This window comes from Danio rerio, chromosome 8 (genome assembly GCF_052040795.2).
Source record: "Danio rerio strain M-AB ecotype USA chromosome 8, GRCz13ab, whole genome shotgun sequence".
Taxonomy (NCBI): Eukaryota; Metazoa; Chordata; class Actinopteri; order Cypriniformes; family Danionidae; genus Danio; species Danio rerio.
This window is the reverse complement of record NC_141028.1, coordinates 59,569,550-59,583,542: the sequence shown is the minus strand read 5'-3', so window position 1 is coordinate 59,583,542 and position 13,993 is coordinate 59,569,550. Positions and strand designations below refer to the sequence as shown.

The window sequence follows — 13,993 nt, the reverse complement described above, 5'->3', positions numbered from 1 at the left end:
TAATATGAATAATACTTGGCTTAAATGCTGTTTTTACATTACTGTGATGCTTGAGTTAAGGATTGGGATAGGGGTTGACGTTAATAAAACACAATTAATGGGTAATTTAATAAATAATATGAATATTACTCGGTTTAATTACTGTTTTTACATTATTGTGATGCTTGAGTTTAGGGTTGGGGTAGCTGTAGATGTTACAGTAATAAAACACAATTAATGGGTAAATTTAGTAAATTTTGTGTGGAGTTTGCATGTTCTCCCCGTGTTAGCATTAGTTTCTTCCGGGTGCTCCCCTTTCCCCACAGTCCAAACACATACCCTAAAGATGAATTGATGAAATTGGCTATAATGTATGGGTGTTTCCCAGTTTTGGGTTGCGGCTGGTAGGGCATCCGCTTTGTAAAACATATGCTGGATAAGATGGTGGTTCAGAAGTTTGGACAGAGGACTTAGAGGAACATAAAGCGAAAGAACCGAAGGTTCTGTTATTAAAATTAAAGAGGACATCTGTTGTGACAGAGACACCAGAAAGCATGATCAAGATCAATCTGCTGTGTGTGTGCGTGTGCGTGCGTGTGTGTGTGTGCATTCTGGATTCAGAGCCTGTTCTCCTGCAGGAGGAGCTCATGAGTCCCCAGAGAAGTTCAGTCGTCTTTAAAGCAGTCCACCAGCATTGTGTTTCGTGATTATTGATGGTCTTACAGCGCCATCTACAGCCCACAATATACTCAACAAGTCTGTGAATATGATATTCTTTTCTTTTTTAGGTTATAATACAGTTTAGTATACAGTTCTAAAAGATAACTGTGTAAATTATTATATTCAACTTATGAAAAACATAAAAATGTAAATATTGAAGCTAATTAACTGATAAAATAATAGAAATTCATTAATTTTCCTTCAACTTACTCCCATTATTCATCAGGGGTCACCACAGCGCAATGGACCGACAACTATTCCAGCACTTATTTTACACAGCGGATGCCCTCCCAGCTGCAACCCAGTACTGGGAAACACCCAAACACACGCTTTCACTCACACATACACACACACTCATACACTACGGCTAATTTAACGTACCCAATTCCCCTATAGCGCATGTGTTTGGATTGTGGGGGAAACCGGAGCAACCGGAGGAAACCCACGCCAACATGGGGAAAACATGCAAACTCGAACCAGCGACCTTCTTGCTGTGAGGCAAGAGCGCTACTCGCTGCACCACCGTGCTGCCCATATATACATTACTGTGAGGGTTTGCGTAAGGGTAGACGTTAATAAAACACAAATTAATGCGTAATTTAATAAACAACATGAGTATTATGTTATATAATTATATTATTATAATTAATTGGGATGGAGGAGGATGTTAATACAATACAATTTCAAAGGTAATTTAATAGATAATATTTTTAAATTATTTAATAATAATGGTTTTTACGTTACTGTCAGGGTTGGGTTGGGGTAAATGTTAATAAAATACAATTTAATGGGTCGTTTTATAAATAATATGAATAATAGACTATATCATTACTGTTTTTATATTACTGTCAGGGTTGGAGTAGGGGTAGATGTTAATAACATACAAATAAATGCGTAATTTAATAAATAATATGAGTTACACACTATATAATTACTGTAATTGCATTACTGTCAGGGTTGGGATGGAGAAGGATGTTAATACAATACAATTTAAAAGGTAATTTAATAAATAATATGAATAATACACTATATAATTACTGTTTTTAAATTACTGTGAGGGTTGGAGTAGGGGTAGACATTATTAAAAACACAATTTAATAGGTAATTTAATAAATAATATGAATAATACTCAATATATTTACAGTATTTACATTACTGTCAGGGTTGAGATGGAGGTAGACGTTATTGAGTTATGATTTATTGGTAATTTAATAAATAATTTGAATAAATGTCTGTATAATTACTGTTTGTACATTACTGTGAGGGTTGGAGTAGGGGTAGACGTTAATAAAATACACTTTCATGGAAAATTTAATAAATACTATGAATAATACTCTATAATAATTACTGTTTTTACATTACTGTCAGGATTGGGATGGAGGTAGACGTTAATAAATACAAATTAATAGGTAATTTAATAAATAATGTGAATAACACACTATATAATTACTGTTTTTACATTGATGTGAGGGTTCGGGTAGGTATAGATGCTAATAAAATACAATTTAATGGGTAATTTAATCAATAATATGAATAATACTCTGTATAATTACAGTTCTTATAATACTGTGAGTGTTGGGGTTGACATTAATAAAACATTTTAATAGGTAATTTAAAAAAATAATGTGAATTATACTCGGTATGATTGCTGTTTTACATTACAGTAAGAGCTGGGGTAGAGGTAGACGTAAATAAAGTACAATTTAATCAGTAATTTAATAAATAATGCGAATAATTACTGTATAATTACTGTTTTCATGTTATATTGATGATTAGGTTCAGCGTTCAGACGTTAATAAAATACACTTGTTATTATTATATTATTTCTAAACAAATTTTTATTTTGCATGCGATAAATTTTAGCCCAGCGCTAATATTCAAAAATATACAATATACATATATAAAGATATGAACGATTTTGATCCCATGCCGGATGTTCGTCAACAGAGGGCGCTGTCGCACAGGCGGTGGCGGCGGCGCGCACTCAGATCCTCCTCCCCGTCCCTCCAGTGATGTTTATTTCAGGAAACGGGACTGACAGTAAATACAACTACACTCTCAGCTGCTGCACGAGTCGCAGACGAGTGAAAACATGCTGATGGTCGCATGAGGAGGACGCGAAAATGGTGTTTGAGTCGGTGGTGGTCGACGTGCTGAACCGGTTTCTGGGGGACTATGTTGGAAACCTCGACAGCTCGCAGCTCAGCCTCGGCATATGGGGAGGTAAAGGAGCATTTCTGCCCTTACTGTCTGTTTTACTCCACGTGTCTGTGTAAATTCACGATTATAAACATGTATATGGGTATACCCGTGCTTAGAAGAGTGTGCTCGATCTCACTGAGGAGGAATCTGATGTAATGCTTTGACATTCAGGACAGGCTTGAACATGCGATTACTGTAACCCTGAACTGAAAGCTAACACTGAGGTGAAGTTGGTTTTATTTTCGCACATTCAGACTTTTCCATAATAATGTAATTTCAGAAAGTAAATCCTTGTAAATTCTACATTTGGAAAGCATATTAGCAGCTTACTTCTTCCAAAGTAGAATAATTAACCTTAAATAAATAGTGCTGATATTGTTTTGAAGTCATAATCACATGTAATTTCAGGCTAAATATTCAAAGTACCATGGTAAACAATATAGGGAGCATGTCACAAGTTGAATGTGTGAATATAAAACTATATATAAAGCTAGAATTTAGGAAAATTTGGTTTTATATTCGCACATTGGGACTTTCTTCTTGATAATATACCTTCAGAAGCGTATTCTTTATAAATTCCACATTTGTTTATCATATTAGCAACCAACTACTATCAAAGTAGAATAATTAACCTTAAATAAATAATGCTAATATTGTTTTCAAGTCATAATCACATGTGATTTCAGGCCGAATATTCAAAGTACCATGGTAAACAATATAGGGCAGGGCTCAACAATAAGGACTGCCCGGTGGCCCAGGGCCAGCGTGAGAGACGCTTGGGACAGTAGACAGGATCATTTACTGGCCAAACATTTAATTTGTCTGCTATTTGTCAATTGCGTGCTTTTTAAGTCTTTAAACACTACCTTGTCTGTGATGTAGTAAACACCATATTGCTTTAAGGTTCCTCTCATCTGATTTGATGTTTTGAGCATGCAATTTTCTTTTCATAACCTGGTAACATCCAGAACAGGGAAGAAACAGCAACATGGCGGCAATATCAAAATATAAGGCTAAAAGAAAATGTCTGTTTCTAATGTTTTGGAAGCAGACATTTACATGTGAACAACGTGACAAAAAAATGAAGTGATGTTTTGCACAGTTTGCCGTCAGTTTAACAAGTCAGCCCACCTTTTGTTAAATCATTTCGAACTGTAATAAAATACCTCCACATTTTCCATGCTACTCTTTTTGTTTGCATGACACTTTAATATTTTTTTTTTAAGTATTAAAATTGTAGATTCACAAACTTTATTTTTGACACATTATTTAAAATACGCGGCTAAAATATAGCTATTAAGTTCCTTTTAACGCTAGGGATCTTTTTTTACCGGCCCGATCGGGCAAGTGGTTCAGATTTTTACTTGCCCTGCCAAAATTTTCTCTGGCCCCACCAAAAAAAAAGAAGTTAGCCATTTAGTTATTTAGCATTACTTTTCTTTAAATACAACTGACAATTTAAAAATGATTTAATTTAAATACAATACTGATTAGATTAACTAAAGTGAATGGTTTAATGTGTGGTTTAGTTGAATTATTTAGTTGACAATTTTATGGTTTTTGTTTGTTTATAACCAACCAAAATACCTAATTTTATAAACCGGCTCATTACATCAGTCTATAATACTGTCTATATTTTCATTTTTCATTTATTTGTAAATCTAGATTTAAAATGCATTTCACTTCTTGTTCTTGCTTGATCCATCAACATAATAATCATATTAGCCGCACAAACCATGCTTACTGGGCAAACAAGTTCTGAAACAAACATCTGGGCATGAAAGCATGCGATTGACAGTCGCGGCCAAATTAAATTTTAGTGACAAGGCAGCACTAGCCCCGATCGGGCCAGTAACCATTCTGTATACTGTCCCGAGCGTCTTGCACACTGGCCCTGGGCCAGCGGGCAGTCCTTATTGTTGAGCCCTGCTTCAGAAACATATTTTTTATAAATTCCACATATGCTTATCATATTAGCAACCAACTACTATCAAAGTAGAATAATTAACCTTAAATAAATAGTGTCCTAATCACATGTGATTTCAGGTCGAATATTCAAAGTGCCATGGTAAACAATATGGGGAGCAACTCACTGAATGACTGTGCCAATATAAAACCAGCTTTACCTCAATCTAGCACTGAGGAAAATTTGGTTTAAGAGGTAAAAGTGGATTTTGACTTTGTCTTTTCACTGAATTATTCTTTCTAAATTGTAAACCGAGAAGGGATAGTTCACCCAGAAATATTCATAATTTGACACTCCTGAACATGCGATTACTGTAACCCTGAACTGAAAGCTAACACTGAGGTGAAGTTGGTTTTATTTTCGCTCATTCAGACTTTCTCCTTAATAATATACGGTAATTTCAGTAAGCATTCCTTGTAAATGTATGTATGATATGCGTATTAGCAGCCAACTGCAATCAAAGTGGAACAATTAACCTTAAATAAATAGCTAAATTTAATTTCATTTAACTAAAATAAATAAACAGTTAGTGCTAATATTGTTTTGAAGTCATAATTATGATAACGATATTTATCTAAACCTTTAGTTCCCTCCAGCCAATAGCAGAACAGCAACTACTGAGGAGGCAGGGCTAAATGAACCGATGAACAGTCTCTTTAATATGTGCATAAGTAAATGCATAATATTATTGGTCAACTGGCTTTGTAAATCAGTAATATTGAGAAATTCTCATCATTCACTGTATAGCTACATGCTAAAATCATCACTGTTTTTAATGCAATATATGCAAGGAAAGAATAATACCAGTATGTCCGAACTTCTCACTGACTCGCTGATAAAAAGCTTTCAGGCCCACAGTAAATATTAGCTCTGTGATATGAATGAATTATTTTACATAACGTCCTGCATGTGTTGTGCTAATGTTTCTGTTGCAGGTGATGCCATATTGAGGAACCTCGAGATTAAAGAAAATGCATTGGTGAGTTGCTTTGTGTTTTATGAATGTTCATTCGAGGAGCTTTTTAATGAATGAATAAAGCTTTTGAATGGCTTTGTGACTTTCATTTCTGCATCAGAGCCAGCTGGACATTCCTTTCAAAGTCAGAGCAGGACACATTGGTGAGTGTTGAACTGCTTGATGTGTTGCTTTGTTGTTGACTTTTTTATTACATACTGTAAACAGTGGAAGACAGAAGTATCCTGTCCTGCTGGGAAATTAATTTTTAAATTGATTAAAATTAATTAATTAAAATTAAAATTAATTTTTACATTTTTAAATTAATTAAGTGTTGTATGACAAAGCTAGGGTTTTTTTTTTCTTTTGGAGAAAGTATTTTTTATTTGGCTTAAATAAGTAAATAATGATTATTTATTTGTTTATTTTTAATAGATTTATTTTTTAATAATTAAAAGTTTATTTATTTATTTTTGATTGAATTATTTATGACAATTAAAATTACTGAAGGGGCGTCACGGTGGCGCAATGGGTAGCACGACAGCCTCACAGCAAGAAGGTCACTGGTTTGAGCCTCGGCTGGGTCAGTTGGCATTACTGTGTTTGCATGTTCTCCCCATGTTGGCTTGGGTTTCCTCTGGTTTCCCCCACAATCCAAAGACATGTGGTTTAGGTGAATTGAATAAGCTAAATTGGCCATAGTGTATGAGTGTGAATGTAGGATTGTATGGGTGTTTCCCAGTGTTCGGTTACAGCTGAAAAGGGAACCTACTGTGTAAAACATATGCTGAACAAGTTGACGGTTCATTCCGCTGTGGCAATCGCTGATTTATAAAAGGGACTAAGCTAAAAAGAGAATTAATGAATGAATGAAAATTACTGAAAAGATTTTATTTATTTTGAATTGATTTATTTTAAATACATTTATTATTTTAAATTAATTAATTAATTAGGTTTTAATTAATCAGTTTATTTTTAATCAGTTAATTTATTTTTCTTTTTTTTAATATATTGATTTATGACAATTAAAATTACTGAAAAAATATATTTATTTATTTGTTCTTGGCAATTAAAATTACTGAAAAAACATTTATTTAAGACAACTAAAATTATTAAAAAATATGTATGCATTTATTTAAGACAACTAAAATTACTGAAAAATATAAAGATTTATTTATATGTTATGACAATTAAAATTGTTGAAAAAATATGAAAAAAGCTGAGAAAAATATACATGTATGTTTTTATTTATGTATGACAATTCAAATTACTGATGACATTTTTTTATTTTTTATTTATTTTTTTAATTTTTTAATTTTTTTTAACATCTAAAGTCACTGTTATAAGCCCCTTTTAACCTATCTTGCCTAGTTTACTTAATTTAGGCTAAATACTTCAGTTTGAATGCTAGTATCTTGCTAAATAAATAATAAAATATCATATACTGTCATCATGGCAAAGACAAAAAAAATTATTACTAGAAATTAGTTCAGAACTTTAGGTCATATATCATCTATACCGGACTGAAAAAATAATGTTTTACTGTAATTAACATTTTTAATGTATTTTACTTGTGAAATATATATATAAAAAAAACAATTTTTTACATGAGGGCTAATAATTATGTCTTCTACTATATACAATTGAAGTCAGAATTATTAGCCCCCCTGTTTATTTTTGTCCCCCAATTTCTGTTTAACAGAGAGATTTTTCCAACACATTTCTAATCATAATAGTTTTAATAACTCTAATAGCTGATTTATTTTCTCTTTGTCATGATGACAGTAAATAATATTTGACTAGATATTTTTCAAGACACTTCTATACAGCTTAAAGTGACTTTTAAAGGCTTAACTAGGTTAATAAGGTAAACTAGACAGGTGAGGTTAATTAGGCAAGTTATTATATAACAGTGGTTTGTTCTATAGACTATCGGAAAAATATAGCTTAAAGGGGCTAATAATATTGACCTTAAAATGTGTTTAAAAATTAAAAACTGCTTTTATTTTAGTCAAAATAAAACAAATAAGACTTACTCCAGAAGACAAAATATTGTCGGAAATACTGTGAAAATTTCCCTGCTCTGTTCAACATAATTTAGGAAATATGTAGAAAAGGAAACTAAATAAAAGGGAGCTAATAAAGACTTCAACTTTAATAGTTTGAGCTGATTCAGTGTGTATTTGTCTTCTTGTCAGGGCGTTTGGAGTTAAAGATCCCCTGGAAGAACCTGTACACTCAGTCTGTGGAGGCCACGCTGGATGAAGTTTACCTGCTCATCGTACCTACTGCTAGTAAGAGATGACCCTTCATCTGCCGCTGTTACTGTATGAGATCTCCAAACCTTTATAATAACATAACTGGGGCATTTTAATAGAGTGTGAACAGTTTTGGGTAAGTTACTTCAGAAATAAAATGTAATTTGCTAGTCTGTCCAAAGAGCTCCAATGTTAACCTGACAAGAGGCGATGTGTGGACAACAAACGGCCGACCGTCGGCTTGGTGTGTTGCAGCTTTAACACTGAAGAAGATCCTGTGTGTTTTCTGACTGCTGTCCTGCATGCGTGTGTGCTCAGGTATAAAGTATGACGCAGAGAAGGAGGAGCGGCAGCTGCAGGAGTCTCGGCAGAGGGAGCTCCAGCGCATCGAGGAGACCAAACAGAAAGCAGCAGAAAAAGGTGCAGTCAGAGCTGTGTGTGTGCGTGCGTGCGCGCGTGTGCGTGCGTGTGCGTGCGTGTGTGTTTGCTTGTGTGTGTATGTTTGTGCGTGTGTGTGTCTGGTGTGTGTGCGTGTGTGTGTGTGTTTTTTGCATGTTTGCTTGTCTGTGTGTGTTTGTTTGTTTTTATTGTGTGTGTTTTTGTTTGTTTGTCAGTGAGTGTTTTGGTTTGTGTGTGTGTGTGTGTTTGTTTTTGTGTATTTTTTTCTTTTATTTGTTTGTGTGTGTGTGTGTGTGCTTTTTTGTTTGTGTGTGTGTGTGTGTGTGTTTACTTTGTGTGTGTGTGTGTGTGTGTGTGTGTGTGTGTGTGTGTGTACGTGTGTGTGTCGTTTGTGTGTGCGTGTGTGTTTGTGAGTGTGTTTGTGCATGTTTGCTTGTCTGTGTGTGTTTGTTTGTTTTTATTGTGTGTGTTTTTTTTGTCAGTAAGTGTTTGTGTGTGTGTGTGTGTGTGTGTGTGTGTTTGTTTTTGTGTATTTTTTGTTTATTTGTTTTTCTGTGAGTGTTTTTGTTTGTGTGTGTTTGCTTTTTTGTTTGTTTGTGTGTGTATTTGTTTGTGTGTGTGTGTGTGTGTGTGTTTGTATTTTTGTTTGTTTGTGTGAGTGTTTTGTTTTTGCGTGTTTGTTTGTGTTTATATATATATGTGTGTGTGTGTTTTTGTATGTTTTGTGTGTGTTTTTGTTTGTGTATTTGTATTTGTGTGTTCGTTTGTGTGTGTGTGGGTTTGTTTTGGGTTTTTGTTTACTTCATGTGTATTTTTTTGCTTGTGTGTGTGCATTTTTGTATGTGTGTTTGTTTGTGTGCGTGTTTGATTGTGTGTCTGCGCTCTTGTCTGATTATGCTCTTGTTTAATTGAACGCATGTTTGATTGTGTGTTTTTGCGTGTGCGTTTGATGGCGTGTGTTTGCGTTTGCTTGTGCGTGTGTGCGCGTGTGCGCGTGTGTGTGTGTGTGTGCGTTTATGTGAGCAGATGTTCAACTCCTTTTGTCTTTTTGTATTCAGAGAATCCAAAGGGTGAGAAGCAGGACACATTTGTGGAGAAACTGGTAACACAGGTGATCAAAAACCTGCAGGTCAAAATATCCAACATTCACGTCCGCTATGAGGATGATGTGAGTATTTCTTGAGTTTATCACTCATATAGCATGGACTGTATCAGCACTTACTGTTTACCCTTGCATGTTATCCATGTTTTCAGGTCACCAATCCCAGTGTTCCTCTCTCCTTTGGGATATCATTACAAAACCTCAGTCTCCAGGTATGACAGACATTAAAATGAGTAAAATTTCTTATTATTTAAAAAAAAAAAAAAAAAATATATATATATATATATATATATATATATATATATATATATATATATATATATATATATATATATGAGCAATATCACACAGGTAGCAGTGTGCTATGGCTGTATATCAGCACTAGTGGGAGCCTTAGCACCCCACCAGTGGCGATATACAGCCATAGCACACTGCTACTCGCGTGATATTGCGTTTATAAAACAGTTCGACGGCACAATTTTGTACATAAAAAAGAAAATCAAACACAGAGTCTAAAAACCTTTTGTATTAGGAACTACTTTCTTCCGCCATTCATTCACATCTGCAGCTGACGTCAGAACAGCAGAAGCCGTTACTAATTCACCAACGTCACCTAAGAGCTAGTGTTTGAATGATTCTCTATAGCGTAAGCTGCGCTTCTGGTGTGTGACCCCCTTAAGGTGATGACAAAACAGCAAATTTTGCTCACATTTTAGGATTATAAGGCTGAACGTGACATGAAATGCCATCCGTCTACAGAGATTTCTCACCAGACTGCTGTTTTCAGACTGTGTTTGCGATAAGGAGGGACGAGGCTGAATCCAGCTTCTTATTCACAGCTTATTGACTCTATCCGGTCCACCTTAAAAACCACTAGGCTTCCGTTTTTCAGTTTTTTATTCACGCTCAAGAGAACGCACTGAGCAGGGGCCTATTATGCGGTTCTGGCGTCATCTTGTGGATAGACAACGTCAATCGTCTTTGGCCGTCGACGAGCTCTGAGTAAATATTTTAAAATAGGCACTATTCTTACAAATAAACTGCATAGTTGCAATCTAAACAACTACATTCTCCACTAAAAAGCCTCAGAAGTACATTTTGTTGTCTATAAACAGTAATATTTGTCAAACTGTAGCGTCTTTGCTTGTTGCTTGCTGTATGTGGGCGGAGTAATACACAGAGGTGAAGGGTGAAGAGGCCGTTGTGTGATGTTACTGGCAAAATATCGCAAAGCTATCAGCCAATCAGATTCTAGAACCAGACAGAACTGTTGTATAAAATACCATATATATATATGTGTGTGTGTGTAATAATACATTTATGTCAGAGTATGGTAAGATATTCTGATTTACCCTGATAGAATATATCAGTAACGTATTATTAACGTATAAATAGTTATATTAATAATGAAAGCTCAAAAATAATGTGTTTTATCAGAAATAAAGGGTCTTGTTCCGAGTAACGATGACTATAAAAAACACCTGCATTACAGTGGCTTCGTGAATGGCTCATTTAATGACATTTTAAATGTCCAAATCAGTCAGTATTATAATATTTTTGTTTCATTTTCCAGACGGCGGATCAGAACTGGAACCCCTGTCTTCTGGATGAGAAAGCCAAACTGTTTTTTAAGGTTAAGACTCATCCTTTCACAGTTATGAGTATCAAAGTCGACCAATATTTTCTTAATTCATTAAAAATGTGTGTGTTTTGATTTAGCTTGTACGTCTGGATAATCTGTTTGCGTACTGGAACGTCAGTTCAGAGCTGTACTCCAACCACAACCCTGAGGAGGCTCTGGTATGTTCACATATTTGTTTTGTTATTACCTGTATTTGAGTTAACAAAAAATCTGCCATCTTTATTGATTGACTGTACATGAGTAATTGTAAAATTGACAGAGACTTTTGAATTAGGCAAATTATGTCAAGTTATATCTCTAAAAATAATGTTTTTGTGTATAAAAAAATAGTAATTTTAGGAATCTCGGTATACTTGTTTTGACAGTCTCCTAAATCAGGGGTTCTCAACTGGTTTGGCCATGGGGCCCACATTTTTACATGGTCATCAAGCCGCGACCCAAATTTTTAGGAACTATAATGCAATTTTAGGAATTATACTTGATTTGCATTTATTTGTTAACATAAACAAGTGGTGACAGATAAATCATAAGAAATTCGCTAAGACTTACAAATAAACAATATTTTATTGCTGTCATTAAACAAAATGGATAATATTATAGAAATAATACAAAGTAAAAACGACAAATACTGTTATTAAACTCTATGAACTGTAATAAATCATGTTTTCTGGTTTCTAAATATTGTTTTAATTTAGAAGGTTTCATGTTTCCTGACACTGAGGCTTTAAGTCTTTTTTGTCGTCAATATATATAACCATACTTTTACATATTCGGGGTCGTTCTTGCGCTTTGACATATGTGTTGCTATAATTAAATGAAATTTCACATGTTAAACGGTAGGGTTGTCTCGCACGCATTTCAAAATAAAAGTCCGGTATAAGCAAAATAAGTAAAAAATTTAACTTTTGTTGTTGTTTTTTTTTTTGAACACACACACCGCGACCCACTGAAAATGACCCACCAGTTGAGAAACACTGTCCTAAATCATACAATTAGCCTTGGTTAGCGTGAATTAATTAAGTCTATTTTTTTTCTGCGTAGTTAAATAAGTTAAATAAACTTTTGTATGCAACATCTAAAACACAAATATTAACAGAAAGTAGTGATTTCTAAATATACTTTGACGTGTATTTCATTGCAGACAATACAACAAACATTATTTAATGTGTTCCTTGTCATTTTTATTGTTTCGATTTTAAAAATAACGCGGATTCCAGTTTTGGTTCCTGCAACACAATTCAAAAAGAGCTGTAACAGTGCAGCATTTACCACTTTATAATGTTGCTGTTTCTTTTCACGATACTTAAAAGATGTTTTGGAACTGAAGACACCAAGTAGTGAAGTGTTTCAGATGTCATTTTGTCCCATTCTTCCTGCAAACAAGTGGTGGGCTTCAATACGGGGTCGTTGTTGTGCATTTTGTGCTTCAAAATGCGCCACACATTCTCTGTTGGAGATAGGTCGGGACTGCAGGCAGGCCAGTCAAGTACCTGTCTCCTCTTCCTCCGCAGCAGGACTCTGTGTGCAGAATGTGGTTTAGCATTGTCCTGTTGAAATATGCACGGGCGTCTCTGGAAAAGAAGGCAGAAGTTGTTCCAAAAATTACCCAAGAATTGTGATGCTTCAACTAGTTTTACATTTGAACAAGCAGCAAAGGTCATTCTTTGAGTGTACCTGCAATTCTGAAATGAGTCGCGTATGTGTTTGCGCAGCGATACCTGAAGCACAGCGTAGCCATCCAGACTGCCATCCCTCAGGATTATCACTTCAGTGAGTTTTTTATCTTTAAATTCATTCACCAGTGTTTGTCTTTATTAAATACAAACCAGCTTTGTTTTCATCTCCATGCTTTAGTCTTTCGTCCAATATCTGCCAATGCCAAGTTGCGGATGAACCCTCGCTCTGATGTAGACTTCTCCTCACCCAAAATGGACCTGGTGGTCAACCTTCCTGAAGTGGCCGTGGAGCTCAGCCGACCACAGGTCTGGACTTGTGCAAAAATATGCACTTTTTCCTCACAAAAGGTGTACAGGCCTGTCAATCTCATCTCATCAATATGTGTGTTTGTTTTGCTAGTACGTCAGCATTCTGGAGCTGTTGGGGTCGGTGGATATGATGACCCGTAACCTTCCTTACAGGAAGTATCGGCCATATGTGGTGGTTCACACTAACGCTCGTCAGTGGTGAGTGCTTTTGGAGTTCGTGGTCTTGTGTGTTTTGTAAAGCTGCATATTTTTATCTATAGGTGGGTCTCAAATTGCATACATGTACACTATTGATTTTATTTTTGTAGGATTTATTGTAAGGGTGACACACTTTCTTCTCTCTGTATGCACCAAACACTTTCTTATCAACTCTCTGTGTCTCTGAAAATATCTTGCAATTCTTAATGTACTTCACAAAGCTTTACAAACCACCTGTAGGTGATGCACAATTTTCCTCTTCATATGCACCAGACACCCTCTTTTATTTACTTTATACTTTTTAAAAATATTGTGCAATTCCGAGTGTGCTCCATACAGGTGAGTGGACTTGACAAACCCACCTATTGAACACACTCTCTCCTCTCTTTCAAAAAAATAAATAAGTCAAAAAGACAAATATATAAGTAAATATATAAGTAAATAAATAAATATAAAATAAATCAAAAGTAAATAAATAAATAAAAATAAACAAATAAACAAATAGAAAAGAAAATAAGTAAATATTGAAATACATAAATAAATAAAAATAAAAGTAATTAAAAATAAAGTAAATAATCAAATATAAA

General features: G+C 34.7%; 1 protein-coding gene across 5 annotated transcripts in view; it reads left to right on the top strand.

The window, feature by feature from the left end:
- Positions 1-2,775: 2,775 nt before the first annotated feature.
- The window catches only part of vps13a (vacuolar protein sorting 13 homolog A), a 99,911-nt gene continuing 88,693 nt past the window's right edge, over positions 2,776-13,993 (top strand). For all 5 annotated transcript variants that reach the window (XR_015496903.1, XR_015496902.1, NM_001118893.3 and 2 more), the window contains exons 1-12: positions 2,776-2,922; positions 5,803-5,846; positions 5,944-5,986; positions 8,021-8,116; positions 8,399-8,500; positions 9,538-9,647; positions 9,734-9,793; positions 11,155-11,214; positions 11,301-11,381; positions 12,936-12,993; positions 13,078-13,205; positions 13,300-13,406. Coding sequence is in view for 3 of the 5 variants with exons in the window: in NM_001118893.3 (NP_001112365.2) it covers positions 2,823-2,922; positions 5,803-5,846; positions 5,944-5,986; positions 8,021-8,116; positions 8,399-8,500; positions 9,538-9,647; positions 9,734-9,793; positions 11,155-11,214; positions 11,301-11,381; positions 12,936-12,993; positions 13,078-13,205; positions 13,300-13,406 (989 nt within the window). In the remaining 2 variants the exon portion in view is untranslated. The remainder of the gene's footprint in view (positions 2,923-5,802; positions 5,847-5,943; positions 5,987-8,020; positions 8,117-8,398; positions 8,501-9,537; positions 9,648-9,733; positions 9,794-11,154; positions 11,215-11,300; positions 11,382-12,935; positions 12,994-13,077; positions 13,206-13,299; positions 13,407-13,993) is intronic.